General features: G+C 57.5%; 2 protein-coding genes across 3 annotated transcripts; one reads left to right on the plus strand and one right to left on the minus strand.

Annotated features, from left to right (window-relative positions):
- The first annotated feature begins 13,306 nt into the window (after positions 1-13,306).
- CAPG (capping actin protein, gelsolin like) lies at positions 13,307-18,610 on the plus strand. Its single transcript, XM_014611535.3, has 10 exons — positions 13,307-13,419; positions 14,813-14,847; positions 15,041-15,213; positions 15,747-15,901; positions 16,040-16,213; positions 16,474-16,623; positions 17,031-17,123; positions 17,252-17,384; positions 18,046-18,134; positions 18,445-18,610. Exons 2-10 carry the CDS (start codon positions 14,825-14,827, stop codon positions 18,508-18,510), a joined length of 1,056 nt encoding a protein of 351 aa, XP_014467021.1. The 5' UTR covers positions 13,307-13,419; positions 14,813-14,824; the 3' UTR covers positions 18,511-18,610.
- Positions 18,611-18,636: 26 nt separating this feature from the next.
- LOC102559436 (matrix metalloproteinase-17) lies at positions 18,637-26,542 on the minus strand. Of its 2 annotated transcripts, none has more exons than XM_014611534.3 (11): positions 26,281-26,542; positions 24,712-25,024; positions 24,060-24,192; positions 23,566-23,734; positions 21,891-22,174; positions 21,616-21,795; positions 21,151-21,241; positions 20,699-20,778; positions 20,113-20,265; positions 19,655-19,912; positions 18,637-19,513 (listed from the first exon to the last, which is right to left on the minus strand). In XM_014611534.3, exons 2-11 carry the CDS (start codon positions 24,883-24,885, stop codon positions 19,227-19,229), a joined length of 1,809 nt encoding a protein of 602 aa, XP_014467020.1. In that variant the 5' UTR covers positions 24,886-25,024; positions 26,281-26,542; the 3' UTR covers positions 18,637-19,226. The 2 variants fall into 2 exon arrangements, with proteins under 2 accessions (XP_014467020.1, XP_006275082.1); XM_006275020.4 differs by having other exon boundaries at positions 21,616-21,792; positions 26,281-26,541.
- Positions 26,543-26,787: the final 245 nt, after the last annotated feature.

The raw sequence follows: 26,787 nt of genomic DNA on the forward strand, positions 1-26,787 counted from the left end.
AGATCCCAAATCCAGACCCAGAGCTGTAAGAAATCAGGAGGGTCCTTCTTTGCAGGGAACCCTAAATGGAGGCATTTGGAAGGGTGTATCTAGACCCCCACATCTCCTGGTTCCCACCACCCACGCACCTTTTCTTGGCCAGAGGATTGACCATGGGGTCTTTGTCTGGTTTGTGGCAGATTGTCCAGCCATGGCACAGGGCGGCTGCAGTGCCTGACATGCAGAAGGTGCTGCACAGCTCAGGGAGGGATGGTATCAGATCAGAACAGCTCTGCTTGGGACTGTGGGGTCAAGCCTAAAGTTGGGACTGTTGCCTGTTCCATGGAGGGGGCAGGGCCGCAGCCTTGCCCTGCAGCCCCTCCTCCTCTGCAGCTCTGCCTCCTTCCCTCCATCCCCGCCTGCCTGCTTGAATGCTGGCCAGGCTAAACCTTACATAAGCATTTGGGGAAAAGTTTGATTTGGCCAGAACCAGCGCAGCACTGGCTGGTGAGGGGGGCTGGGGCTGTGCATATTCCCTGCAGCCTGAAACTCAAGCAGTCTTGCAGGGTGGAGGCAAGTGCCCTCAGGTTGGAGCAGGCTCAGTGCTCTAGTCTGGGTGAGGGAGGCGGGGATGGCAGGGAGGGAGGGAAAGTGGGGAGGCAGCCACTTTAGCTAATGCCAGGGACTGCGCCATACCCAGACTGGGAATGCAGCAAGTTGTGCTGAGAGGCAGGGACATGCAGATCAACTCTGGCACAACCCCTGGCACCAAACAGCTGGGCCCCGCAAGGGCACCTCCTGGGTCCTGCCTGCCTCACTGCCTGTATGGTACGAGCACCAGCCATGCTGCCCCATGTGTGAGCAGCCAGTTAGGAGGCAAAGCCGTAGGTGGCAGCTTTGCAGAAGAGCCCACTGCCACCTGGTGGTGTGAGGCTCACACAGATGTTTGCCTGTGAGCCTGAGCAGGGCTGGGTGCTGCAGAGAGCACAAGTCCCTGTTTTTCATTTGTTGTCCCAAGAATTCAGTTGTCCCCTTTTTCTGTAGCCTCCTTACCTAAAGGAGACTAATGTGTAATTTTGTGGGCTAGGCCTACACTTTCAAAGGTAGAAAAATAGAGCTGCAGAGGGCACATGCTGGGGTGGGGGGAAGCTGGCATGAGGCTACTGCAGATAGGGACATGAGCCCTCATGGGCAGAGGTTGGAGCCAGCTTTGGCCCCAAGGGAGATGCTCTGGACAGTACAGGCTCCCCACCCTCTTTGCAGTGCCCATGCACCCATGTGGCTAGACACAATACATGACACAATTGCTCAAGACCGCCACAAGAGATGGGCCGGGCTGGCAGCACCCCAGGGAATTCCCTGGAGAATAGAATCAGCCACTTCTCTGCTGTCTGGGGCAGAGAAAGCCGAGACTGCTGGAGCAACACTTCATGGCCCCAGGTCTCCAGGGCACACTGCTAAGGACTGTGGGGAAGGGGTGGAAGACGCTTTGCAGAGGCCCAGCCTGCATCCAACAGGGGAAAGGTTCATCAACACAGAACAGCAGGACTGGGCGTGCGTGCATGGTATATGGCATGCACCTTTAAGGGGCCAGCGGTGGGACGACCCAGTCTCTCCCCATGATGCCCTGTGCGTGTGGTTTGTGTTGGTCGGTAGTTGCGGTTTTCCCTGCAAGCTGTGAGCATGTGAGTTGCTGAATCCTGTTCCTAATAAAGGGAAAGCTGTTTACGCCCCCACCGGTCTCTGGTGAACCCCGAAGGCATGCAGGTCTGAGTGCATACCCCATCCCTGCAACCCAATGGCATACAGTAAACATTATATGGTGTCAGAAGTGACCTGTCTCAGTGGAATCAGGATGCTGGTGACTAGGCGAGACTGGGGCACCTCATCCCTGAGCAATGTGTCCCCTGACATGGAGCACAGGCGACCATCTCCATGGGGAAGGGAAACAACACACTTTCCAGGACTCTGCAAGCAGCCTGAACCTTCTGGCTTTACCTCGAGTGCTGGAGAATTTCACTCTGGGCCCCAGCCAAGGAGCAGGCTGTGCTGAACGTAAATCACTGATATCGGCAGGATATAAAAAAAACGGCTCCTTCCTAGCTCCCAGGGGACCCTGGCCCCGACAGCGAGTTGCCGCTAAAGCCATCAGAGGTGATGCTAGGCTTTGGGGCTCCTGGGCCGCCACATGGCACTGACTAGGCCAGTCCAGACAGGAAGCAGAGTCCAGCAGGCTCTCTGGGTTTGCATGGCAGCCCCGTCCAGGCCTGGCTGCATCCATGTGCTGGGGATATGATGTGCAGAGCGCTTGGCTTCAGCCTCAGGCATTCTTGCGTCGGAGAGTCATGGGGAAGGGGAGGGGGAGAGGGGATCTGCTGGCTCCAGCTCCCTGCTTGCAATGCTTCAGAGCAGCCAGGTCTGCTGCAGCATCAGCTCAGCACCTCCCCGGAGTCACTCTGCTATCTTGAGCCCCCTTCCCTTCCTGCCTGGTGCAGATGTGGCTGCCCTGAGCTGGGAGGGGTCTCAGGGGGTTGGGTAAGCCCAGTGGCGTGTCCTCAACAGGTAGCTCTCAACTTCAGGTAGCTCTCACCTGCCCGCACCGATGGGGATGGATGCAGGTGGGCTTGGGTGCATGACCACTGCAGAGGCATCTAGCCCCTTGGACCCGATCCTGAAAAGAGCCCTGTTACTTCTTCAGTGGGGGGTGGACAGAGCTCAGCTCTTCCAGCCCCCGGTACATGCTTTCCCACACCTGCATCAGGCCGGCTCGGGAGGCACTCGCTCTCCGTAGCACAGCCAGACTGCCCTGTCCCAGCGCCGAGACCCGGCTGTGAACTCTGAGAAGCAAGAAATTGGAGCGGTCCCTGGGACGAGCGTGTTTACCGCCCCGGGCAAAGAGCTGCCTCTTTGTTCTGCTAGGTCAGGAGAAAGGGAAACAGCCTGTTGCCTCACCCCCCTTCGGGGTGTTTACCGGATGTCGGTCTCATCTCGTTTAGGGATGGCAGCTGTCAGACCACAACTTATTTTCATATCAAACACGTGGGGGAAGATTTCACACAAAACAGCTTCTGGTCCTGGGAGCCAGCAAGATGCGCCCCCACATGCACGTACTCGTGACACTACTTGTGAGGGGAGCTACTCCAGACTAGGCCCTAACTGGGCTTGCATTCCCAGCCTGAGCCAACCTGAGAGGAAATTAAAATGTGCTTTTCCCTCTAGCTGTTTCAAGTTGTCTTCACAAGCCCTGAGGTTTATCTTGTCTTTTTCCCATGCATATGTAGGTGTCATGTCCTCTGCAAGGCTGGGGGCAGTGAAAGTCAGTGCCTAACCCGGGAGCAAAGCCTCATGCTTAGAGGGGATGGGGTTTCCATCCTGCTCCTGGCTGTCTCTGTGAACGCCCCCTCGAAACCAGTGAGTCTCTTTTAAAACCTTTGGGGGCTTTCCAGCACTCATCGCTGTCTGCAGGAAAAGCTGCCTGACCCTGACTGAGCAACGAGGCCTGTAGCTCAGCCTTGACTGTTCACAGGCATTCGGTAAGCACTCGTTGCTTCAGCGGGCTGTGGTTTTCTCACAGCCACCTTGTGCGAAGCACAAAGCTACCACCGAAGGAAATACTGAGCAGCTTCTATTCACCACACGCTGGCTGAGCGGAAGCATGAGGGAAACGTGCCCTCTCCATCTCAGTCCTTCCCTTTGAGGATTTGCCCTCGCCCCTGGACCTCCAGGACAGCAGAGGGGTGCCACTGTGAGGCTTAAAATGGAGAGGAAAAACCCTGCTGGCAGACTTTCCTCCACACCTTGAGGAGGCACGGGCCTATTTCTCCCTCTGCCGGGCAGCTTTCCTGGCACTCTGTGCTCAGACAGTGTGTTTTAGCCCCCTAGGAGTGGAAACCATTGCTCTCCATTTTAGAGAGGCCTGGGCTGAGTGGCTGTGGCATACTCCAGTGCTAACAAGCCTCTCTTAAGGCCAGTCCGTGCCAGAGGCTGGATTACATTGAGCTCCTCACTGGTCCTAGGGCAGGGGTGAAAGTATAACAATACAATGTATCCTGAGCACCTCAAAGCATCTCCCCGATAGACCCTCATTTAGCCTCACGCTGCCCCGTGCATGCAGGAGTGGGTGCTTTCCTACGGGCATGGACAGTGCACCCGGCTGGGAAGTACGAGACCTGGCTCTGGCATCAGCCTGTGAAGGGAGTTTCAGCGAGCCACTGGCCTTTTTGCAACACAGGAGGAAATCACGTGGAGATCCCTGGGTGGATGCCACTGGAGAGGGGACCCTTCTCTCCCCAGCAATCACAGCACGCTAACAGCAGCCCCAACTCACGCCTTGAATGCACTCCTCCTCCCACTCCCAGCTGAGATCAGAGAAGTGCCTGAGGGACGCAAGGGCCTTTGATTAAAGCCAGATCTCTAGAGGTCCTTACATAACTGTTTGGCTGAGCTATCAGCTCCCGCCCGCTGTGGCTGCTCCGTGGAGCATGCCGGGACACAGGCGAGGGGGTCGGCGTTCCTCCGTACAAGGGGTCTGTGTCTGTGGGGCCCTGATGGTTATTCTCGATCTCAGATGTGTGCCATGATCTTTAGCCTGTTCAGCCATGTGTAATGAGGGGTTTCCTGTTTGTTAGGGAATCACACATTTTGTAGTTCCCTTCCCTGAGGACAGGCCGGTGGGACGATCCCTTACCCAGGTCCAGGCCACTTCGTGCCCTCCTCAGAGCTGATGTCTAAGCGTCGTCCACACAGACGCAGCAGCATTTTAATACAAACCTGCTGTGGTTCACCTCATGCCATCCTGGGTGTGGATGCTCCCTGACTTAGTTTAGGTGGCACCTCCTGCAAGCTCCCCATGCGGGACCCATGCCCAGGGGTGTGAAGCTCCAGCATTGTCCCTTCACAGCTGAATTCAGCTCCAGCTGCTGCTCCACCTCCTGCTACTTCTGATCAAGGCAACTGACAGCTTTACCCAAACCACCTTACTGTTTGGCATGGGAGGGATGCCACCGTCCCTCAGAACCTGCCCTCAGCCCATGCTCAGGTCTCAGCACCAAAGGTGCGGTGCTGCAGTGGGATGGTGCTCTTGCTCTCTCATTGCCTGGTTCAGTGCCGCCCCAATTCACTGCTGGGCTCTCATCTGCTCTCCAGCCTGCTCATGGGCTGGGGGCACTTCTGTGGGGCACATCCAGCGGGTCAACCCTGGCCCATCTACACCCACTCCAGCACCCAGGAGACCATGGCCACCTCGCAGTAACAAGATGAGACCTCAGTCCCACATCAGGGACAAATTATCATGCCCTGGGGAGCAACCCCCTCATTTTATGTTTGGCTCTGTGCCCCTGATTTATACCCTAAGCAAGAGCAGCGGGCGACATCTGTCTGTCCACTCCTTGGACAAGAGCAACCATTTCCAGCCCCTCTGTGAGTCTGGGCTGTCTCAGGGAAACAGGCCTGAGGTGCCTCTGTGGTCAGACAGCAGAGTTACGGAGCAAACAGCTTAGCCCAGGCAGTATTTCTGCACAGCATGCCCTTAATGGACAAGCTGGGCTTTGAAACTGGTGTTGTTCCCCTCCCATGCAGATGTGCTGAAAAAGGGTTAAGCCACACTCCCATTAATATAACACTCTTCTGGGGCCATTTAAGGCACAAGGCCACAGAGAGGGGCTCAGCTGGGGTGCGGATGTCTTTCTGACTGCAGGGAAGTCTGTGCATCCTGAGTCTCCCAGAGCCCCCTGTGTCCCTCTCAGCCCCCTGATAACTTCAGCCCAGGGGTGTCCCTGACCCGCGAGCCCCGTGCTGCTGTTGTGTTCCTGCAGCCTGTGGCGCAGCAGCTGGAAGCGTTTGGAGCTCTGTGCACTGCCAGGGTCTGAGCCCAAGTCCTGGTGACTAAGAGCAGAGGCATTTGCCATGCTGCCAGGGCTGCTCACATGCTTGGCAATGAGGCCTGGAAGTGGGCTTAGGGGAGGGCTCAGGGACAGGCTGCCTCTCTGGGCACAGGCTCTCCCCGGAGAGATTCTGACCCCTATACCCCAGCTCCCCCAGAGCCATTCACACCTCCCCCTTTTGGTGGCCAGCAGCCACCTCTGTGCTCCCCCACTCCTGGGGCTAGGAAGGGAACAAACCCCTTCATGGGGGTGAAGGTGGGGAAGGCCTTAATCCAGCTGCAGAAGTCAGGGGAACCTGCATGACCCCTCCAGACACACAGCACTGACCCTGGCACTGTCACAAAATCACCACCAGCCACTATCAGGGAGGTGGGGGCAGGCAAATCCCCATGGCCTGGGGGGTTCTGCCTGACACCCAGAGAATTCCTGCCGCCGTTGCCACTGGTGCCCTGGGAAGGGCTGATGTGAAGGGCTAGAGGGGCTGGGCCTGGCCAGGGCTGGATACTGCTTCCAGGATATGCCAGCCAGCATGGCACAGGCCTCACCCATCTTCAAATCACAGAATCATAGAAAATGAGGATTGAGAGGGAACCTCAGGAAGTTACCTAGTCCAACCCCCTACTCAAAGCAGGACCAGCCCCAACTAGATCACCCCAGCCAAGGCTTTATCTAGCTGGATCTTAACCCTCCCTCCCCCACAAGGATGGAGATACCACCACCTCTCTGGGCAACCTGTTCCAGTGCTTCACCACTAGTGAGAAAGTTTTTCCTACTATCCAACCTCAACTTCCCTTGCTGCAACTTGAGACTACTGCTCCTTGTTCTGTCATCTGCCACCACTGAGAACTGATGAGCTCCATCCTCTTTGGACCCACCCTTCAGGTAGTTGAAGGCTGCTATTAAATCCCACCTCAGTCTTCTCTTCTCCAAACTTAATAAGCCCAGTTCTCTCAGCCTCTCATCTTCCCTGCCCATCTCCCAGGCCCAGCCTAGCAGTGGAGCGTCGTGCAAACCACAGAAATGGGTGATGGAGAAGAAACCCCCAGCCTGGAGCTGGGGGGCATCAGAAGTAGGTTTCTGAGCCAGGAAGCAGGACTTTCCATCTGCCTCTCAGCTGTCTCCCCAGGCAGTGCTCTCAGTGCCTGCTTGCCACAGCCTTCTGGGCCCTGTCGCTGGAAACCCAACTCCTGTGCATCAACTGCGGCACCCACTTGAGTAGATCGCATCCAATGTGGAGCTTTGATGTTCCCTGTGGCATAGCAGCAGCACCTTGGGTGTGGGAGTCCTGATGGGGGGCACTCCAAGGGACTGGGCAGTGACTGGGGGCTTCCACTCCCCATGGCTGCATCAGCTCTGGACAAAGGTCAGCAATGCGGGGTGGCCATTAGCACTAGCACAGTTGGTCACAGCAACCAGACAGACCCTCCACAGCTCCACCGTCTTCCACCTACCCTGCAGCCCCTGTTCCCAGGTCCCGGGACCCCCATGCACCCTGGTGCTGCCTGCCAGCTCTGTGTGGGGGCCGGCTGCCACCTAGTGGTGTCGAGGGGGATGTGCAGTCCCGTCCCCCTGAGCTCCCTTTGCTATAAGAAGTTGCAAGCAGTGGAGAGCCAAAGGGGTGATGTTCCTCCCTTTCCCACAGCAACCCCTGTTGTGCAGTGAGACAGAAACAGGCCCCCAGCCTGCAGGACCTGCACACGCCAAATCTCAAGGCCCAGCGGGAGAATCAATACCAATTTGGAGCATCTCCCTGCCACATGTTACTAGGGTGCCCTGCAGAGAACCTGTCTGGCTATGGAAGATCCCTAAGGGAAGGAAGCATTACTGCCCAGCCTGCGTGCTGCATGGGTGATCTGCCTTGGACTGGGCAGATGCAGTAGTGACCATATGGGATACTGGACAGAGAATATGGGAGATCCCCCAGCAAATGTATGCCTGGTGTGATGGCTGAGAGGCATGGGGACTGTAGCAGGCAGGGGGGTGGCAGCCAGGGTGAGAGGACTCAGGGGTACAGCAAGAAGCTCTGTTGTAGCAGAAAGACCCTTTTCCTCTTGCCTGCAGTTGCTCTCCCCTCCTTGGATATGTTTTTCCTCTTCTACCTTTTCTTCCTTCCTCTTTCTTTCACTTTAAGATAAGGAATTGTGTTTTGAAATTTGTATGTGTGCATTTTGTATCTCCCCTTGTATTTTGGTATTTTTATCTATTTGTGTGCCATGGCATTACTTTTGTAGCTTATATTTTATACTCCTCACCTTTCAACTAAATGTGTTTAGTTTCATAAGTAAGTTATACATTGTAACAATGTTAATAAGGGCAGGAATCAAACTGCCCTTCCCTGTATCAGGCTGGCCCCTGAAAGAGCAAGTGAATCAGTGATTGAATGTGTAACACTGTAGCAGCAGACAGTAATTAATACTAAGGAAACTGCAGATCAACCAACTGCAGAGACGTCCGAGTGGGTAAGGTAAGTAGTAGGGTGAAAGTGCTAGACTTTAGGAAAGCTGATTTCAATGAACTCAGGTGATTAGTCAAGGACGCACTGCAGAGTAGGAGTTTTGAAGAGATGGGAGCCCAGGAAGGGTGGCTGTACCTTAAGGAAATGATCCTTCGGGCACAGAGGGAGATGATCCCGATGCGAGGAAAAAGAGGGAAAGGGGCCAGGAGGCTTCCTTCGCTGACCAGAGAAATCCAGGGCAGCCTGCGGACTAAAAGGGGAGCATATCAAAAGTGGAAATGGGGAGAGATTACCAAAAAGGAGTATACCTCCTCTGCTCGCACTTGTAGGGAGGCAGTTAGATGGGCCAAAGCTACCATGGAGCTGAGGATGGCATCCCAAGTAAAGGATAACAAAAAATTGTTTTTTAGATATATAGGCAGTAAAAGGAAGGTCCAGGGTGGAATAGGACCCCTACTAAATGGGCAGAAGCAATTGGTGACAGACAGGGGGGACAAGGCTGAACTCCTCAACGAGTTCTTTGCCTCAGTGTTCCTAAGTGAGGGGCAGGACAAGTCTCTCACTGGGATTGTAGAGAGGCAGCAGCAAGGCACCAGACTACCATGAGTAGACCCTGAAATGGTGCACAGTCACTTGGAGGAACTGGATGCGTTTAAGTCGGCAGGCCCGGATGAGCTCCATCCAAGGGTACTGAAGGCACTGGCTGATGTCATTGCACAGCCACTGGCGGTAATATTTGAACACTCGTGGTGCACGGGCCAGGTCCCGGAGGACTGGAAAAGGGCCAATGTGGTCCCCATTTTCAAGAAAGGGAGGAAGGAGGACCCAGGCAACTATAGGCCAGTCAGTCTCACCTCCATCCTAGGCAAAGTCTTCGAAAAAATTATCAAGGCTCACATTTGCGAGAGCCCGGCAGGACAAATTATGCTGAGGGGAAACCAGCACGGGTTCGTAGCAGGTAGATCATGCCTGACTAATCTAGTCTCTTTTTATGACCAGGTTACAAAACGCCTGGACACAGGAGGAGGGGTGGATGTCATATACTTAGACTTCAGGAAGGCCTTCGATACGGTATCCCACCCCATACTGGTGAACAAGTTAAGAGGCTGTGACTTGGATGACTACACAGTCCGGTGGGTGGCAAATTGGCTAAAGGGTTGCACCCAGAGAGTCGTAGTGGATGGGTCGGTATCGACCTGGAAGGGTGTGGGCAGTGGGGCAGGGCTCGGTCCTTGGACCGATACTCTTCAATGTCTTCATCAGCAACTTGGACGAGGGAGTGAAGTGTACTCTGTCCAAGTTTGCAGATGACACAAAACTGTGGGGAGAAGTGGGCATGCCGGAGGGCAGGGAACAGGTATAAGCAGACCTGGACAGGTTGGACATATGGGCAGAAAACAACAGAATGCAGTTCAACAAGGAGAAATGCAAAGTGCTGCACCTAGGGAGGAAAACTGTCCAACATACCTACTGCCTAGGGAATGACCTGCTTCGTGGCACGAAAGCAGAAAGGGATCTTGGAGTCCTAGTGGACTCCAAGATGAACATGAGTCGTCAGTGTGACAAAGCCATCAGAAAAGCTAATGGCACTTTATCGTGCATCAGCAGATGCATGACGAACAGATCCAAGGAGGTGATACTCCCCCTCTATTGGGAGCTGGTCAGACCGCAGTTGGAATACAGCGTGCAGTTTTGGGCGCCGCACTTCAAGAGGGATGTGGATAACCTGGAGAGGGTCCAGAGAAGGGCCACTCATACGGTTAAGGGCTTGCAGACCAAGCCCTACGAGGAGAGACTGGGGCACCTGGACCTCTTCAGCCTCCGCAAGAGAAGTTTGAGAGGTGACCTTGTGGCTGCCTATAAGTTCATCACGGGGGCACAGAAGGGAATTGGTGAGGTTTTATTCACCAAGGCGTCCCCAGGGGTTATAAGAAATAATGGCCACAAGCTAGCAGAGAGCAGATTTAGATTGGACATTAGGAAGAACTTCTTCACAGTTAGAGTGGCCAAGGTCTGGAATGGGCTCCCAAGGGAGGTGGTGCTCTCCCCTACCCTGGGGGTCTTCAAGAGGAGGTTAGATGGGCATCTAGCTGGGGTCATCTGAACCCAGCACTCTTTCCTGCCTATGCAGGGGGTCAGACTCGATGATCTATTGAGGTCCCTTCTGACCCTAGCATCTATGAATCTGTGAACTGAAGAACTCAATAGAAGACAATGTAGCAACCGGGACATCTCTAAATGTCACTGATCAAGGGCTAGAAGCCCTGGCCTAAGTTAATTAACGCCGGGGACCAACTTTTGGGCTGAATATCTCCAAATCGACCGCTCCCAGAGCCCTATTCAAAATTCATCAACGGACTCCCAAACCTGCACGCACATGCGGACGACCCCTGGGGCTGACAGATGCCATCCAGTAGCCACCGAGGGGAGGGAAGTCCCACGAGGGTCAATGACCCCTGGATTGGGCAAACCTGAAAACTGGGGAGTCACCAAAGTCTGCCAAGGACAGATAAAAAGCAGTGAAAAGTGACCCTCAGTGGTGCCCTCTTGATCTCCAACTTGACCAGCACCCGACCTGTCCAGCCAGAAGGACCAGCTGGCGACCCCCTTCTGGAAGATACCACGCTGGAAGAAGCCTCAACAGCAGACTCCAGTGCCTGTGGGATAGGTATACCTGACTCTTGTAGCTCGCTACTGTGTGTGTGTGAGTGTGTGTGTGTGTGTGTGTGTGTGTGTGTGTGTGTGGGGACCAGCCCCAAGGTTTATGATTTAACTTCATTACAGTGTTTCAATCCGCCTAATAAACCAGAATTTTAAGGATCCCAAGTTGGACATTTGTAGCCAACACTGTGTATTCAGGAACATCAGATGGGGAAAACAGACTGTGGCTATATAGCTCATAAAACTATACATTAGTTATATGTATGGTCAGAGCCGGCACAGTGCTTGTATTCCTACCCAGAGGGCTGGCCAGGTAACACAGGGGGTTGAGTGTGTCTTGTGCCTGCTCTATGGAAAACACAATGAATGGCTTCTCCAGCCTTCACTGTCCATCCAATGAGCCCAGGGTCACCACTAATGCCCAGTTGGATAAGTTGGGGAGGGGGGATGGGGACGGGGGAGGACAGGGACATGAGATAAGCTGGTAGTCACTCCTAAGGGCAGCTAGGGACAGACCCACTGTCAGGTGTGGAAGCCCCCCCAGGACTGAGGGTTAAAGTTAGGGTTAGGGTGCTGAAAGATTTGTCCATTCACAGCAACTGAGGGAAACCCTCTGCTTGTCAAAGATTGTGCTATACTGTACTCCTCTGATTTAGTTAGCCTATAAGGTGCAAATCTACCCTGCCTACTACCTGTAATCAGAGTCCAGCTGGCTAGGTGCCTCCCAGATCACCAGTCCAGAATTGCTTGTTGAGGACTAATTGCTCTCTCCTGTTTGTCTTTCTCCTGCAGCCCTGTTGCTCACCTAGCAAATGTCAACTAGAGTTTGTATCTAGAAGAGCTGTATTTTCAAATAACCATGTGGTGGTCCTTTGATGAGGGCACCAAGTGAATTGAAAAAGACACCCGTACTGTGTTCAAGTGATTACTTAGACTGTTCTTTTGGGAGGCAGGGACTGACCTGTGTGTATGAGATCCTGGTCTGTGACTGGAGTTTCCAGGGACTAGGGTTTAATAATACAAGGCTTGGTTTTCTGGAAGGGCTGTGGCTTAGCCTTGCACTAGGTTCCCATTAAAAAATCAACTCCTGGCTGACACGGTGATAGGTTCACAGGGAAGCCCAGCTGGCAGGGCTCTCAGGAGATCACAGGGAGTGTCATCCCAGACTCAATAAGTCAACTGTTTGTTCAAGCTGCTTTTAAAAGCCTCTATGGACAGAGATGTCACAGCCTCTCCCTGTCAGCTGTCCCCATGCTCAGGGTTAGAAAATTCATCCTCCTATCCACACTAGGTCTCTCATGGTGCAGTTTAAGCCTCTTACTTCTGGGGGCGTATAATAAACTGGCTAACTGATAGATCTCATCATGGTCTCATTCTTGAGGCTGGGCTGTGTTTGCAGCAGGGCCTTGTGGATCTGGTCTTAGTCTGGGGCTGTTCAATATCTTTATTTATGTTCTGAAAATCATTGCCAGAGGTCAGTGGGGATGCTGGGGAGACTCATGCCAGCTTGGATAGACTCCCATGGGGTTTCTCCTGGAGTCACCCAGCTCCCCAGAACAAATTCTCCTTCCCTGCAGAGACAGTGACAGCTGAGTCAGCTCTTCCGCTGGCTACTGTTCTGCACTGTCTTTACCTCCAGGGTCACGAGGCTACTCAGAAGCCACAAGCACCAGAGAGCTTGTTCATTCCTGGTGTGCAGCAGCAGTGATGTGTGAGCAGATAGCTTATCTGGGGAGCCTGCACCCACCCATTGCAAGCAGAGACCTACATAGACACAGGCCCAGCTCCTTCCTCCTCTCCCCATCAGCCCTACCTATCTCTGTTGATAATCTAACTAAGAAGATGGGCTCAGGCAGAGTCTCTAGCACTGAGTAAGCCTCCTTCTTGCTGCTTAGTCTCTCACGTTTGTGCACACAAATGTGCTTTAGTCCTTGGTGGCTACAACTGCATTTTCAGGCCTGGTATGCAGTGCTATGCTGAGCACAGCAGTGTGTGTGTGTGTGTGTGTGTGAACACAGGACTACAACAGCAAGGGGGTGCTGCTGGGCAGATGTGAAAGGCACTGGCTGGGCTGGCAGGGAGTGAGGGGCATTAGTGGGGGAGGGGGAAGCCCAGAGCTGGGCTGGCAGGGGGCTGCAAGGTGGGGGGACACAACACACAATACATGGTGCTCAGACCCATCCCAGCCAGCCAGCTTCATGCCAGGAACAAAGTGAGTCACTGCCGCTTCGATGCCTGGAGACACGCAAAGGCTTAGCCCAGCCATCTGAAAGGAACAGGGTGTGGGCTGGGGCTGGCCCCTCCCAGGAAACCTCTGGCTAAAAGTTTTGCTGCAACCCCGACTGATAGACAACTTCCTGAGCAAGCAGCTTTGCAGTTTCCTACTGTCTGGCTGGGACCCCTTCTACCCAGGAAAGCCCTCTAGCTGTCACTGGCTGCACGGTTGGTTGGGGTGGGGGGAGCTGGGTGGAGGGGCAAGGCATTTCCTGGCAGCTTCAGGGTCCTGTGCATCCCTGAGTGTCCGGCATGCTGTGCATTCAGCCTTTTCTGGAAAGCTCAGTGCCGGCGCCTAAATCCCATCCCCTGGGGGCCAGGAAGCCTCTTGCCAATGTCCCCCGCAGACTGGAGGGCCCCTGGTTAAAGGCTGAGCCAGGAGGCGGGTGCCCAGACAATTCTTTGCCCACGCCAGTGTGGTGGGTACCACACCTTGATCCAGTGGGGAGGCTCCAGTGGCGGGCTCCTGGGGGCTTTTGCTTCTGACTGGAGCGATGCCCCCTCAGCCCCTGCCCCCGTACAATACCTGAGCTGCCTCTTGCTGTAACAGGAGCAGAGTGCCAGGCACCCGAATTCTACCCCTCCTCAGGAGCAGTGCAAGTGCTGGGGTTGCATGCCTGCTGCTAAAAGCCCATGGATGGATGCTCGAGGGCTGGGGCTGGAGGGGCACAGCCTGAGGCCTTGGGCAGATGGGGTGGGATGCTGATCCCTGTCTGTACTGGGGAGACGCCTGTTGCTTTCGGAGCATGGGGCTGGGTTCAGAGTGGTGCCCACCTGGCTGTAGGGTGGCTCATCAGAATCAAGCATGGCTCCCTGGGTGCTCTGTCTCGCTTCTGGCTCGCCAATGGGTTAAGGGTGCTTTGTCTAATGCCAGCATCTCTGCTGGTGAGGGTGGGTGCTGTGGCAAGCAGCACGGAGCTGCAGGGACCCACTGGCTCCTAGGGGACATCAGGGCTGATAGCTGTCTGTAGGAGGGCATGGGTGCGGCTACAGACCCGGGCTCTCCAGTGCCCACAGCTGCTCGGGCTATGTGGGGTGAGGCAGTCGTGCCCAGCCCAAGCCCGGTGGAAGATCAGGCTTGTGCCCACAACTGGCATCCTGTGCAGCTGAGCGTGGGCAGTCGGCAGTGGGGGCAGGGAGAGCAGCATTGCCCAAACGGTCCTGGAGGTCGGGCACCTCTGATTTGTGGGTTTGTTGGGAAGGAAACGAGTCTCAGAGATTAACAAGGTCCCTGGAGGCCTTAGGCAGGCAGGAGAGAGGAGGGGAGGCTGCCTGGGTGGGTTCACAAGCTCGGCTCTGAGGACCCAGGCATGTGGGCATATCAGGGTGCCAGAACCCCCAAGTCTGAAGGGGTCACAGCTGCTTTCTCTGCCCCTCCCCACAGTGCAGGGCCCTCTGTGCCACATGCCAGCCTCCTCCGGCTGTGCCTCCCTGGCCCTTTCCTGTGGATGATTCAGCAGTGTGGAGCTGGCGGCTGCTGTTTCACCACCCTGTCCCACATGCAGGATGCTTCTCCATGGGGCAGCAGTGCCTGCTCTAACTACCTCCCTTTTCTCTTCAGGTCTTGGGCACCATGTATACTGCCATCCCCAAAAGGTATGGAGATGCCCCCGTGGGTGCTAACGTCCCTCCCCCTCACCCCTCATAAGGCCTGGGTTCCTGGATTTATCTCTAGGCTCCAAGCCCCAAGAGCCACTCGTTCTGGAGTTGCCCATACGCCCGCGACTCCTGCTCTTCCCCACACACCTCTCCTCCACCAGTTTCAATGTAGCCCCTCTGTCTCTGGCAGTGGCTCCCCCTTCGATGCCTCCGCGACGCAGCCAGGATTGCATATATGGCGGGTAGAGAAGATGAAGCCAGTGCCTGTCCCCAAGGAGATGCAAGGTGTCTTCTACTCAGGAGACTCCTACCTGGTCCTGCACAATGGGGAGGATGAGCAGTCCCACCTGCACCTCTGGATCGGTGAGTTGCCACTGGCAGTATCCCCATGCACTCTCCTGCCCTGCTGCAGGGGAGCACGTGCCCCAGTCTTGCTACTGCCAAGGCACCCTCACCCTCCCATACACAGCAGCAGGGTTGTGTGGTTCTGCATGGAGGGGCTGTGGCTGAAGCTGCAGGGCCTACAGTGCCCCCATCACCTCCTTCCAGGGATGGGTCTTTGCCAACTCCCTGGGCTGCAACTGGAGCTTCTTGAGGGCATCAGGGAACCAGCCTCACTGGCCTGGCGCTATCATTACCCCATGCTCCAGATACTAAGGGGCACCTGGCAAGGGGGTGGTACCCCTTTCCAGAGCTAGCACAGCTGTGAAGGTGCCCCCTTCCAGAGCTGTCAGCCCAATGCCCTCCAAAACTTCTTGGGGCAAGGAGGGGTGTTCTGGCTGAGACAGGAGGTGAGGTGCTTTGTACCTTGGGGAAGGTCCTCCAGGATGCCCTATGCCTGCCTGCCAGGGCAGTGGCTCACCTCTTCCTCCTTGTCCTGTTCCTACTGTGTCCAGGCCAGAGCTCAACGAGGGATGAGCAGGGGGCCTGCGCCGTGCTCTCCACCCACCTCAACAGTCTGCTTGGTGAGCGGCCCATCCAGTACCGTGAAGTGCAGGGCAACGAATCTGACGTCTTCATGGAGTACTTCCCCCGTGGAATCAAGTACCAGGTACCCGCACTGCCCAGGCCCATCCCCTGCCTCCCACTCCTGCATGTCCAGACCTCACCCCTCTCCTTTGCACCTGCCCTTGCCCTGCTTGCCCTCCTTGCCCAGCCTCATCTTCCCCTGCTCCTCTCTACTCCGCAGGAAGGCGGTGTGGAGTCGGCCTTCCACAAAACCCAGCCTAGTGCGCGCGTTGGCCCCATCCCCACCCGTAAACTCTACCAAGTGAAGGGTAAGAAGAACATCCGGGCCATCGAGCAGGATCTGAGCTGGGCCAGCTTCAACACTGGTGACTGCTTCATCCTGGACCTTGGGGAGGTGAGAGGTGGTGGGCGGGGCCAGCCCATGCTTTGGCTTGGGGAGGGGCACAGTGGGGAACCCTGGAGCACATGGGGGTGGGCGCACTCATCAGTGTGGGTGGGGGAGGCATTAGGACTGGAATAGGACATTTGACCAGTGCAGGGGTCATAGGCACCCCAGGCAGAGGTGCATGGGAGTGGGATGAACATATGTCAGGCACTGGGCAGGTAGTGGGGTGACCCCCTTCAGCCTCTGTTCCCCTGTCCCATTCGTCACAGACCATCTTCACTTGGTGCGGCAAGAAATCCAATGTGCTGGAGCGCAACAAGGCCCAGGATTTAGCCATGGCTATCTGGGACAGCGAGCGGCGTGGCCGGGCCAGGGTGGAGATTGTGGCTGATGGCGAGGAGCCAGCAGAGATGATCCAGGTTGGCTGGGGGCAGGGTGACTGGTGCCTCCTGAGTTGGGGGGAGGAACGGCACAATTTGTGAGTGGGCCCAGGGGCAGGGCAAAAGCCCCATATCCGCTCCTATACTTTTGTACCGTGGCTTAGTGCCCTGCCCCCAGTAACACACCGCTGGCCTATGTGGCAAAAAAACTGCCCCATCCTAAGTGGTGCCGAGGCAGGGGCCAATCTCAGGGGGCGCATGTGCCCCCCCCACGACCCCTCTACCAGTTGCCTGTGGCTGGGGGTGGAGGGAGCTACTGAGCAGTCCTGGGTGAACAATACGTAGGATAATGCTATGTGGGGGGCATGAGGGTGTTGGGTTAGGTATCAGGGGCTTGGGGGGTGGTGGTGAGGGCTGGCTCTGACTGATGTGGTCTCCTCCCCCAGGTGCTGGGTTCCAAGCCCACCCTGCGAGAGGGCAGTCCAGAGGAGGATGTCATGGCAGACCAGACAAATGCGGGTGCAGCTGTCCTCTATAAGGCAAGGACCCACTTTGGGTGGAGCTGGGGCTGGGGTGGGCTCCATGCTGAGTACACTGGCACCAGGGCTGGGGTGCAGTAAAGACCATGCTGTGAAGGTGTCTGCCTCTCCCTCCCTGTGCCCCACAGGTCTCGGATGCCACGGGGCGGATGAACCTGACGAAGATGTCCGAGAGCAGCCCCTTCAGCCAGGACCTGCTGTGTACTGATGACTGCTTCATCCTAGATAATGGCCAATGTGGCAAGATCTATGTCTGGAAAGGTGATGGTCTCAACCCACCCTGACCGGAGGAACTTTCCCCCCGACCCTCTTCCCCCCTACCCTCTTCCCCCCTGCCACACTGGTGAAGGTGGCACTCCAACCCTGGGGGAGACTGCCGTTGGGGCCCAGATACAGCAGACCCTGAGGGGGCATGGTCCCCCACACAGCATCCCCATGACAGCAGTGAGCCTGGAGATAGCAATGTGGTTCTGACACACTGGCCTTTACTGTAATGCAGCACCAAGATTGGTGCCAGGTGACCTCTGCTGCAGCCACCTACTTTGGCACTCAGGGCACTGGGGAGTGGGGCCCCCTCATGACATGAGTCAGCATCGCATGGTTTAAGGAAGGAGCAGCAATTTCCTGGCAAGCTGGCAGGTGCACAACCCTACACCTCTCTTTGCTCATGAGCCCAGCCTGAGCTCTCCAGGATCTAGCCTCAAAGCCCCTGGCACTCCCACCCTTCCTGGCACCCTCTCCCTCTGGGACCCTTGGCCCAGCCATTTCCAAAGCCCCTGCCCAGAGCTGTAGTGAAAGGGGCCTGATGCTGGGGCCACAGGCACACAGCCAGGCACCCTGGCCTCTCCTCTGGGGTGGGAAGCTACCCCTGTAGGGGGACAGCTGCTTGATCCCTCTGACACTTCCTCCATCCTACTCCCAGGTCGCAAGGCCAATGAGCAGGAGCGACAGGCAGCCATGAAAGTGGCCGAGGACTTCATCTCCCGTATGAAGTATTCCCCCAAGACCCAGGTGAGTGAATGAGTGGGCAGGCTGAGGGGGTCTCTCCAGGGCAGACAGGGGAAGTCTGGAGGTGAGGATTGAAGGTGAAGACTGCCTCAAATGAGGCCGTCTCAACAGGATCCTGGAGCAGGGAGGACATCCTCGGCTTGTTGCCCAGCACCAGACTGGCTCTGCCCTCCCTCAAATGGGGCCGAGCCTACAGCCAAGCTCTCTGCAGGCCTCTTCCTCCTGCATGCCCACAGGCAATGCAGATGGGCCCTAAAATGCACAAGGGCAGCCCCCATCTTGGCCCCAACTTCACCCACCTCTCTGCCTCCAGGTGGAGATCCTGCCCCAGGGCCGTGAGAGCCCCCTCTTCAAGCAGTTCTTCACCAGCTGGAAGTGATGCCCAGGTCCCATGCTGGGCTCAAAACTTCTGCTTCACCCCTGGTCTGGGCCCTTGCTCTGTACCCACTGGACTTCTCATTAAAGGAACAGCTTTGGCACCTGTCTGCCTGCCTTTGCTGCTTTACAGACCCAGGAGAGGGGATACCCCAGAGCTTGCTCTGGCTCTGGCAAAGGGAAGGGCAGGAAGGGAAGGGTGCCAGCTCCCCAGCACCAAGCAGAAATGGCAGCTAAGAAGGCAACTTGCCCTCAACCCTGGGACTAGGAGAGGACAGAGAGGAGGAAGGTGGTGTGACAGGGAGTTGCGGGAGGATGAGGCCTGGGGAACAGGAAGCTAGGGCCTGCCTGAGGGGTCCTGAGAGACCTTCCCACACTTGTCCTGCTCTCCTGGGTCTCTGCAGGGCCATGCTACCAGGACAGGGTGGACTAGCTCCCCGCTGAGTCAACCCTCTGCACAGAGGCTGAGCATGACTGGGCAGCTCCTGCTGACACTTCCCTTCCCGCTGGCCCCAGGCATTGTCTCACTTGAAGCAACAGTCCCTGACATGCAGGGCCCTGCCTGCCCTGGGGCCCATGTACCCTGCAAGCAAAGCCATGCAGGCCTGGCTCCAGGGGGTATGATGCCCTCCCAAGGGATCCCCTCATCAACATCCTAGCTGGGCATAATTCAGATGTACAGAGTAGTGGCTGCACAGAGAGAGTGGGAGCAGCTCCAGCCTAGACAAGTCCCTGGAGCAACAGAAGGATGATAAGGGTCCAGCCAGGCCCGGCACAAATGGATGTGCTGTAACACACACAGTGCTCTGCCTCTGGCAGAGGGGCCTGCACATCTGGCCGGGATCCGGCTCCTGTCATAGGGCTGGTAGGGGCACTCAGAGGCGGGTATGGCTCCTCCGCGCAGTCCAGCCAGTCCTTGGCTATGGAGCGAGGGTAACTCCCCTCTGGCTTGAGGCTGCGCTGGTCAAACTTCCAGTACTGCCGGCCCTTGAAGGCATACACCTCTCCTGCAGGAAGATGGGGGTTATGAGCACATCAGGGCTCTGTACACAGCTCAAGGGTGGTTGAGGGAGATTGAGAAGGGAAGGCCCACCCTTCACACACCAGGGGAGGTGATGGAGTGAGAAGCAGGGGCTGGGGGGACTCACCGTTGTTCCCACTCAGCACGTCATCCACAGGGCTGGGCATGGGCCCCCAGGGAGTGTCCTGGGTGGGGAAGCCCTTGTCCATGTGGCCAGCAGCCTCGTCATAGCGCCAGTGCAGCCCGTCCTTGAAGAAGTAGGTTTTCTGGTCGTGAGACCAAGAGAAGGCACCATCCACTCCTGTCCTGGGCAGCCCAAAGTCTGTGACAGGGCGTGGGTACCCCTCTTCCACACTATTGTCCTTGAACACCCAGTACAAGGGTCCTGGCCGAGAGAAGTGGGAGGGAAAGGGGTAAGAGTGGGCAGGCTGCCCTCCAAGTCTCACAGCACTTGGCCACAGGGAAGCCTCAGGATTAGGCAGCAAGAGTGGAAGCCAGTTCCCCAGGATGGGTCCCGGTCATATCACAGGTATATCAAAGCACTAAGCCCTCAAGTGCCTCCCACTGTCCGCTCCTGGTACTCACCACTGAAGAAGAGGATGCGATAGTCCGTGGGCCTCTCGTACACAGCATCCACTTTGTCCAGGTGGCTAGGGAGGCCCCGCCAGAAGCCTGCGATCAGGGCAGGGCGCAGGGAGGTGAGGTGCTGGCCTTGGGTCAGGCGCCAGAAGTATGAACCTGCCTCGCAAGGGGAGACAAGATGTTAGCACTGGCTCACGTGGTGGTTGTTGCTGTAAGGCCCAAGCCAAGGGGACTGCAGGTGTGCAGGGCTGGGAGAGCCCTTAGAGATGCAGGGTTTGAACAGGCACTGTAGGTTCAGCCTTTTTTTGCTCAACCATTACACCAGAGTCTCAGCCAGGGCTAGGCAAAGAGACCCACCATCCCATAAGGGAGGGGACAGCCTGATCCCTGAGTAGACACCCCCATATTCAGCACACATCTTCCTCCCAGGGAGCTGCTCTCTGCCATGGCTGAGCATGCAGCAGGTCCTACAGGTGGTGGGTCACTAGGGAAGGGAGCCCCCAGCCCAAGATATCCCAACTGGGGCAGGGGGAGCCAGGCTGCTCTGCTGTGGAGGGGAAGAGGCCACTCCCCACATGCAACAACAGACCTTTGAAGAAGAAGGTTTCCCCACGGATCTGCGTGACGGCATCGATGCTGGAAGAGCAGCGGTCTGGGAGGTCCCCCGACCTGCAAGCCAGTGGTGTGTGACTGGCTGACCAAGGAGGGAAGGGGTTTCCCCTCATGCCCCCGCCCCCCTCCCCGCCAGGCTGAGGCCAACCGGGTAGAAAGCTCCTCCTGGATGCAGAGATCTCTGTTTCCAGCCTGGCAGAAAGGCCAGAGCTCTCCCCATGGCTGCACTGGGGCACACATGGGGCCCTGCACCCCACTAGCCCAGACACATAAGCTCCATTGCTGCCATCCTGTCCCACTGCCTGGGTCTCCCAGGCCTGATGGAGCCTGGTGGGGCCTGATCTTATCACAGCCTAGTGCAGAGCAAGGCCAGGCCACAGTTGAGTCTCCTACCCAATGTGTGAAGGAGCAGGGACCATCCTGGCTCACCTCAAGGCAGGGAAGTTGCGGGGCAGAGCAGACAGGGCTGGGAGCAGGGACGACACCTCAGGCCTCTCTGTGGAGTGCAGGGCTCGGCTTCCTGTGGGCAGCACCGGGCACAGGGGCATCAGGCCCAGCAATGCCCCAAGCCCCTCCCCAAGGAGCTGCTGCCCCCTGACTCAGTGACTTAGCCCTGGGCCTTGAACAAAGAGCCTGAGGCAACACCACCTTCCAGAAAGCAGCAGTCCTAGGCCCTACACCCAGCTATCCCCAGTGTGCCTCCTCATGCCCAGGAGATGCAGACAGCAGAGTGCATCTACTTGAGAGGCTCTCAGCTTGTCTGACTGAGGGATGCCAACTCAGTGCACCACAGACCAGCCAGGGGTGCGAGCCCTCAGGTCTGTTGGGCTAAGCTCCCAGAGATTTGTTAGAGCCATGCCAAGGGTGCCCTCGCCCCTGCCCCCTGCCCCATACCATAGAGCCTCTGGATGTCCAGCCGGTCATCTGCCAGCAGCTGGTACTGCAGGGGGTCACCCACGGGCCCCTGATAGTAGGGACGCATGATGGAGCGCTTGGAGGGGGAGTGCGTCAGGCCCAGGCTGTGGCCAAACTCGTGTACTGCCACAGCAAAGAGGTCCATCCCATAGTCATCTGCTGGGAAAGAAGGGGGTGTGGGTGAGCTCCAGCTGGGGAGATTCCTAGTTCCTGACTGAAGGAAACATCCTCCACACCATGCCCCCAGGGCTCACCTGGGGCACGGAAGGTCCAGTCCTCTTCGCTGTCGAAGTGGACATTGCCAGCACGCTGGGGGTCGCCAGGGAAGAAGGCATGTGCCACCATGCCCCCCGGGCCATCAAAGGGGGACCCATCCCCATGCTCCCGCTGCAGGAACTCCACTGAGATGTCAGCGCTGTGACCTCCCACCTCGTGGAAGGTGAGGGGGGCAGCCTCACCCCAGACTCGCAGTGCGTAGTATATCAGCACTCGCATGGTCTCCCGGCTGAGGCGGGCCCCCCGCGGATATGTCTTCACCCTGGTGGGAGATGAGGGTTGGCTTGGAGCAACCTGAGCTATCCCAGCTCAGCCAGTCCCCCTTACTCCTATCCACAGCCCCTCCAGCCCAGCTCAGCCAGTGCCCCTCACTCCTACCCACAGCCCCTGCTTTCTCAGCTCAGCCAGTGGTCCTCACTCCTACCCACAGCCCCTGCTTTCTCAGCTCAGCCAGTGGTCCTCACTCCTACCCACAGCCCCTGCTTTCTCAGCTCAGCCAGTGGTCCTCACTCCTACCCACAGCCCCTACTTTCTCAGCTCAGCCAGTGGTCCTCACTCCCAAACCACAGCTCTGCAATATCCCAGCTCTGGGTCACCACCAGTCATCTCTGCTGATGTCTTTCAATCCTTACCCCCTACCTAGGACACCCTCAGTTTTACCAGGGCCCCCATCTCCTCTTTCCCCTTCTCACTTCCAGGGCTCTCTGTAACACTGTCCCTGAGGCTTTTACTTCCATCTCCAACAGACACTGGGGAGCAACACGATCCCCTCTCCTACTCCCCTGCAGCCTTCCCCCTGGGGAATGGGACAGGTGGGTGCCCTGCCTCAAAGGCTACAGCTGGGGTGACAGCAGAGGTGGTCACACACAGGGGCTGGGTCAGGGCAGCAGCCTGATGAGTTGGACAGGAGGAGGGGGGATCTCCACTTCCAGCTGCCACAAGCCAAACAGGGGCCCTGTGGGCCTGCACAGCCCCTGTGGGGTTGTCCCTGGCAGTCTGGAACTGCACCCACTGGGCAAGATAGTGCTGCTTTAAGACCTGGCTGTTTGTACCTCCAACAAATGCAAGTGCAATGCAGCCCCTGTGTCCCACTCTGTTTTCTTCTGGGGGGCTAACAGTGGGGAGGCCAGAGCTGGAGAGAGAAGGGAGCAGCTGTGGGGAGGAGCCCCACTGAGCAAAACTCACACAGCTTGTGGGCATGGGACCCTTCTCTGCTTTCTGGTGGCTGCTGGCCTCAGCCTACATCCCAACTCCACTGAGACCCCAGTCCCATTCCCCTGGCAGCCCCAACCCACTGCAGCCCTGGAGTTTTACCTTCACTGCATAGCTGGGGCTGGGGGCAGAGGTGAGCATCCTGGCAGCCTGGTGCCCCCTTGTGTCAAACAACTATATTACACTTCTGCCTTGGTGCCCCCATTCACACTTCCTCCCCTTCCCCAGGCTCCATGTGAATCAGTCTCTTGGGGAGCTTAGCTGCTTTGTTATTGGGGGGTGGCACACAGGCAGATGGGCTGGCTGGGTTTATCCAGCAGGGAAAGCTGTTGCTGGGGTCAGCAGGCCCAAGTTACACCCCAAAATTGCCTGCGGGGCTCAGCCCTGCTGGTGAAGGGAAATTTGTTTGGATAGGGCAGGAGGGGAGATCCTGATTCCCACCTCCAGGAGATGTTCCTTTTGGTCCAGGCTAGGCCTGCGCTCCGCCTCCCTCGACTCTTCCTCTGCTGCCTCTTCGCATGTTGCCCTGCGGACAGCTTGGCAGGGCGGTTGGGGAGGATGTCCGGCAACGAGCAGCGAGGCATCTGGATCAGCGCTAGTGTGGCATCATCTGGACCACAGGAGAGGGAGTGCACAGGTGGGTCACTCACCAGGCCAGCTGGGAAATTGTCTCCAGTTCACCCATGCAGTGAGCTGCCAGTTCTTAGCTCAAGCCCACAAGGGAGCAGTGCCAGGGGAAATAAACAGGCCCTGGTATCCCTAGAAAGGCACTGGGCACTGCCCTGGAGCCCAGGGCAGGTTCCCTCACACAGCCATGGCACAACGGCTCCTCGTGGAGTACTGCAGTGAGAGCAGAGCCATTCCCACCCTGGCTCTGAAGCAGCTTGGTACGGGGGCCGAGGTGGGTGCGGAGAGGCAGGCAGGCTCCAGCATACCTGGGATCCCCGTCTCGGCGATGCCAGCAAACCGCTGCATTGTGAGGATGGCGCTGGTCACGGCCTCCCAGGTCTGGAGCTGGCCAGTAACAGGGTCCGTGGGCGGGAGATAGCCGTACTGCATCAGCCAATCCTGGGTGGAGGGCATGGGTGGGAATTGAACACCAGCCCCTTCACTTGGAAAATGCCTCCTTCGGTGCCCAGCTCCTTGGACAGCCAGGGGAGGGCAAAGCCAGCCCCACCCCAGATACAAATCCCATCTCAGGGCACTGGTGATATGAGTTTAAAGAGTCTCAGCCTTGCCTCCATATGTCCATGTATCACAGAGCAAGGGAAGGCTTTTCAGCAGGGGAACAGGGCTGTGGGCTGGGATTGAGGGGCACCAGCAAGGTGGAGGGCGGCCCAGAGCAGGGCAAGGGGGGCTATGGGTGAGGAGAGGTGCACTGACAGGATGGCAAGCCAAGGGCTGCAGACTGAAATTGAGAGGCACCGTCAAAGCTCAGGAGGGTCTGGGGTACAGCACTATCAGGGACCCACAGCCCTGTATGCACTGTCCCCAGGCACAGGGGTTACTGGAAGTCCTGGGAAAGGAAGACCCCCAACCCCCACCCTCCTCCGAGCCATGCAAGCATGGCTTTGCCACAAGACTCACCACGAGCTCCCCGCTCTCATCTGCTGGGGTGGGCACAGGGCGGGCGCGGGTGGGCAGTGCCAGGAGCAAGGGTAGTAACAGCAGAGCCATAACCTGGGCTGAGACGGGGGGAGGCACCATTGTCTCTCCCTTGAGCTCCAAAGGGTGCTGTTGCGCCATGGAGTGCTTCTCCATGCAACCTCAGCTGGATGCAGACTCTCCAGCTCTGGAGGGGGCCTCTTTGGCAATCTTATCTCACAAGAGCACAGACGTGGGGTGGGAGGCCGGGCTTTCTAGTGCCTGGTGCCTTGGCTGGGATACTGGGTCTTGCCTGCTGCAGGAGAGAAGGAAATGGCATCAACAGGTTGTAGACAAAGCAGAGCCCATGGGACTCATGTAGCCAGAGACAGCAAAGGAGACACTGGGCAGAGAGAGTGGGGAGCTTCCACAGACCAGGTGTGCCCCAAGCAAGCCCCAGAGACAACTGTGGGGAGTGGAGCCAGCCCAGTATGAGCAGCTGGGCTCTGCTGGGCTGACTGCCACTGACTCGACCAGGTGTGACTTCTTGCACCAACACAGAGACAGGAAACTCTGAACTCCAAGTGAGAGCAATCCAAGGCAGCCTGGTAGTAGCATAGCCAAGGGTCCCACTGCAGCCGCACTAGGAGTGAGCAGGCGGGCAGAGCTGCCAGCGCTGTACCAAGCCCAGGCTGCACCCCCCCGGTAACACCCCATACGTGACATCCCACCCACTAAGGTCCCTGATGTACATCCTTCCAGACCAGGACTCGTCCTCTGGGTTTGGAGAGTGCTGAGCCTGCCTCTGAAACAGACATTAATAATAATACAGCCATGAGTGACTGGTGCCTCCTGAATCTGGGGCGGGGGGCACTCGCAGAAGCCTCTGGTGGCGGCAGCCCTGTTAGGGGGGCACCAGCCCCATCGGGGGGGGTACGTGCACCCCCGTGTACCCCCTACCAGTCGCCCATGAATACAGCAGCACTGCTCCACCCCAGACTCAGCTGCATTTACCTCTGGAAAGAAGGGATCCCCCTCTAATCCTGCACCTCTTATTGCTGCATGTGACAGATGCCCACAGATTTAATTAGCCAGTGCCGTGGTTCTGAGTCCTGGCTTACGAAGGGCTTCCAGCGAGTGCCCAGCACGCTGTACCCCTCATCCCACTGACCGGCGGCGGCTACATCTCATTAGAGGCTTGATTGATATTGTGGCAGTGCCTACGGAGCCCAAATAAGATAACTGCAGGGGCTGTTGGCAGTGCCCCCAGCTCTGCACGCGCCTGCAGTAAAGGATACAGGGCAGCCACTCCATTAGTGCCGTAGGGGTGGCAGGAGGGGGACACTGCCACGGGTGGGATTGTGCTGTCACTGCTTGGGTGTGCAAGGGGTCACTGCCACAAGTGGGGCGTGAGGGTCCCTATCACTGCTGTGGGTGGGTGCAGGGGATCATGAGTGTGGGGGGGTCCTGTCCCTTGCACAAGGCAGGGTTTTGTCACGGGTGGGCACGGGAGAGGGGGTCCCTGTCCTGTCCTGCCCCGCGCCCGGTCCCGTCCCGTCCCGTCCCGCTCACCTGCCGGCTGCCCTCCAGCCCCTCGCTGCAGCCCGGTCCCTTCCCCGGGGTCGGAGACATCCCAGCCGCTGTCCCCGCGATCTCCCCGCACGCACACGCAGCCCCGGGCGGAGGGGCGGGGCGGGGCAGGGCGGGGCTGGGGGCGTGGCTTCCCCGCAGCGGGGATCGCCGGGCTGCTCGGGGTCGGGGCGGTGTCAGCCCTGCCTGTGTCCCGCTCGCACCGGCTTCCAGGGATGGAGGCGCCGGGAGCAGCACAAGCTGAGCTCCCGGCTCCTCCATCGCTGGCCCTGGTGGACCCCCACCTCCCCCGGGGCAGGCAGTCAGCCACCGGGGAAATCAGGAGGGCTGGAAAGACAGCGGCAGGGACAGGTGCAAGGGGCTCTCGGTGGTCGTCCTGTCCCCTTGTTCTCCTGCTGGGCGATGGAGGGGCGCTGGACTGGCTTCCAGGAGGTGGCAGGGTGCAATTGCTGGTATTCACAGCCCAGGCTAGGAAAGTGCCTGCCCTTA

This window comes from Alligator mississippiensis, chromosome 7 (genome assembly GCF_030867095.1).
Source record: "Alligator mississippiensis isolate rAllMis1 chromosome 7, rAllMis1, whole genome shotgun sequence".
Classification (NCBI taxonomy): Eukaryota; Metazoa; Chordata; order Crocodylia; family Alligatoridae; genus Alligator; species Alligator mississippiensis.

Bases quoted from the DNA above. Each gene is read 5' to 3' on its own strand.
- CAPG (XM_014611535.3), top strand. From the start codon at position 14,825: ATGTATACTGCCATCCCCAAAAG. The intron at 16,214-16,473 runs GTGAGAGGTGGT...CATTCGTCACAG, and splicing joins TCATCCTGGACCTTGGGGAG to ACCATCTTCACTTGGTGCGG. The intron at 17,124-17,251 runs GCAAGGACCCAC...TGTGCCCCACAG, and splicing joins GTGCAGCTGTCCTCTATAAG to GTCTCGGATGCCACGGGGCG.
- LOC102559436 (XM_014611534.3), bottom strand. From the start codon at position 24,885: ATGGAGAAGCACTCCATGGCGCAACAGCACCCTTTGGAGCTCAAGGGA. The intron at 21,796-21,890 runs GTGAGCCCTGGG...CTTCTTTCCCAG, and splicing joins CTGGACCTTCCGTGCCCCAG to CAGATGACTATGGGATGGAC. The intron at 19,913-20,112 runs GTGAGTACCAGG...TCTCTCGGCCAG, and splicing joins TCGCATCCTCTTCTTCAGTG to GACCCTTGTACTGGGTGTTC.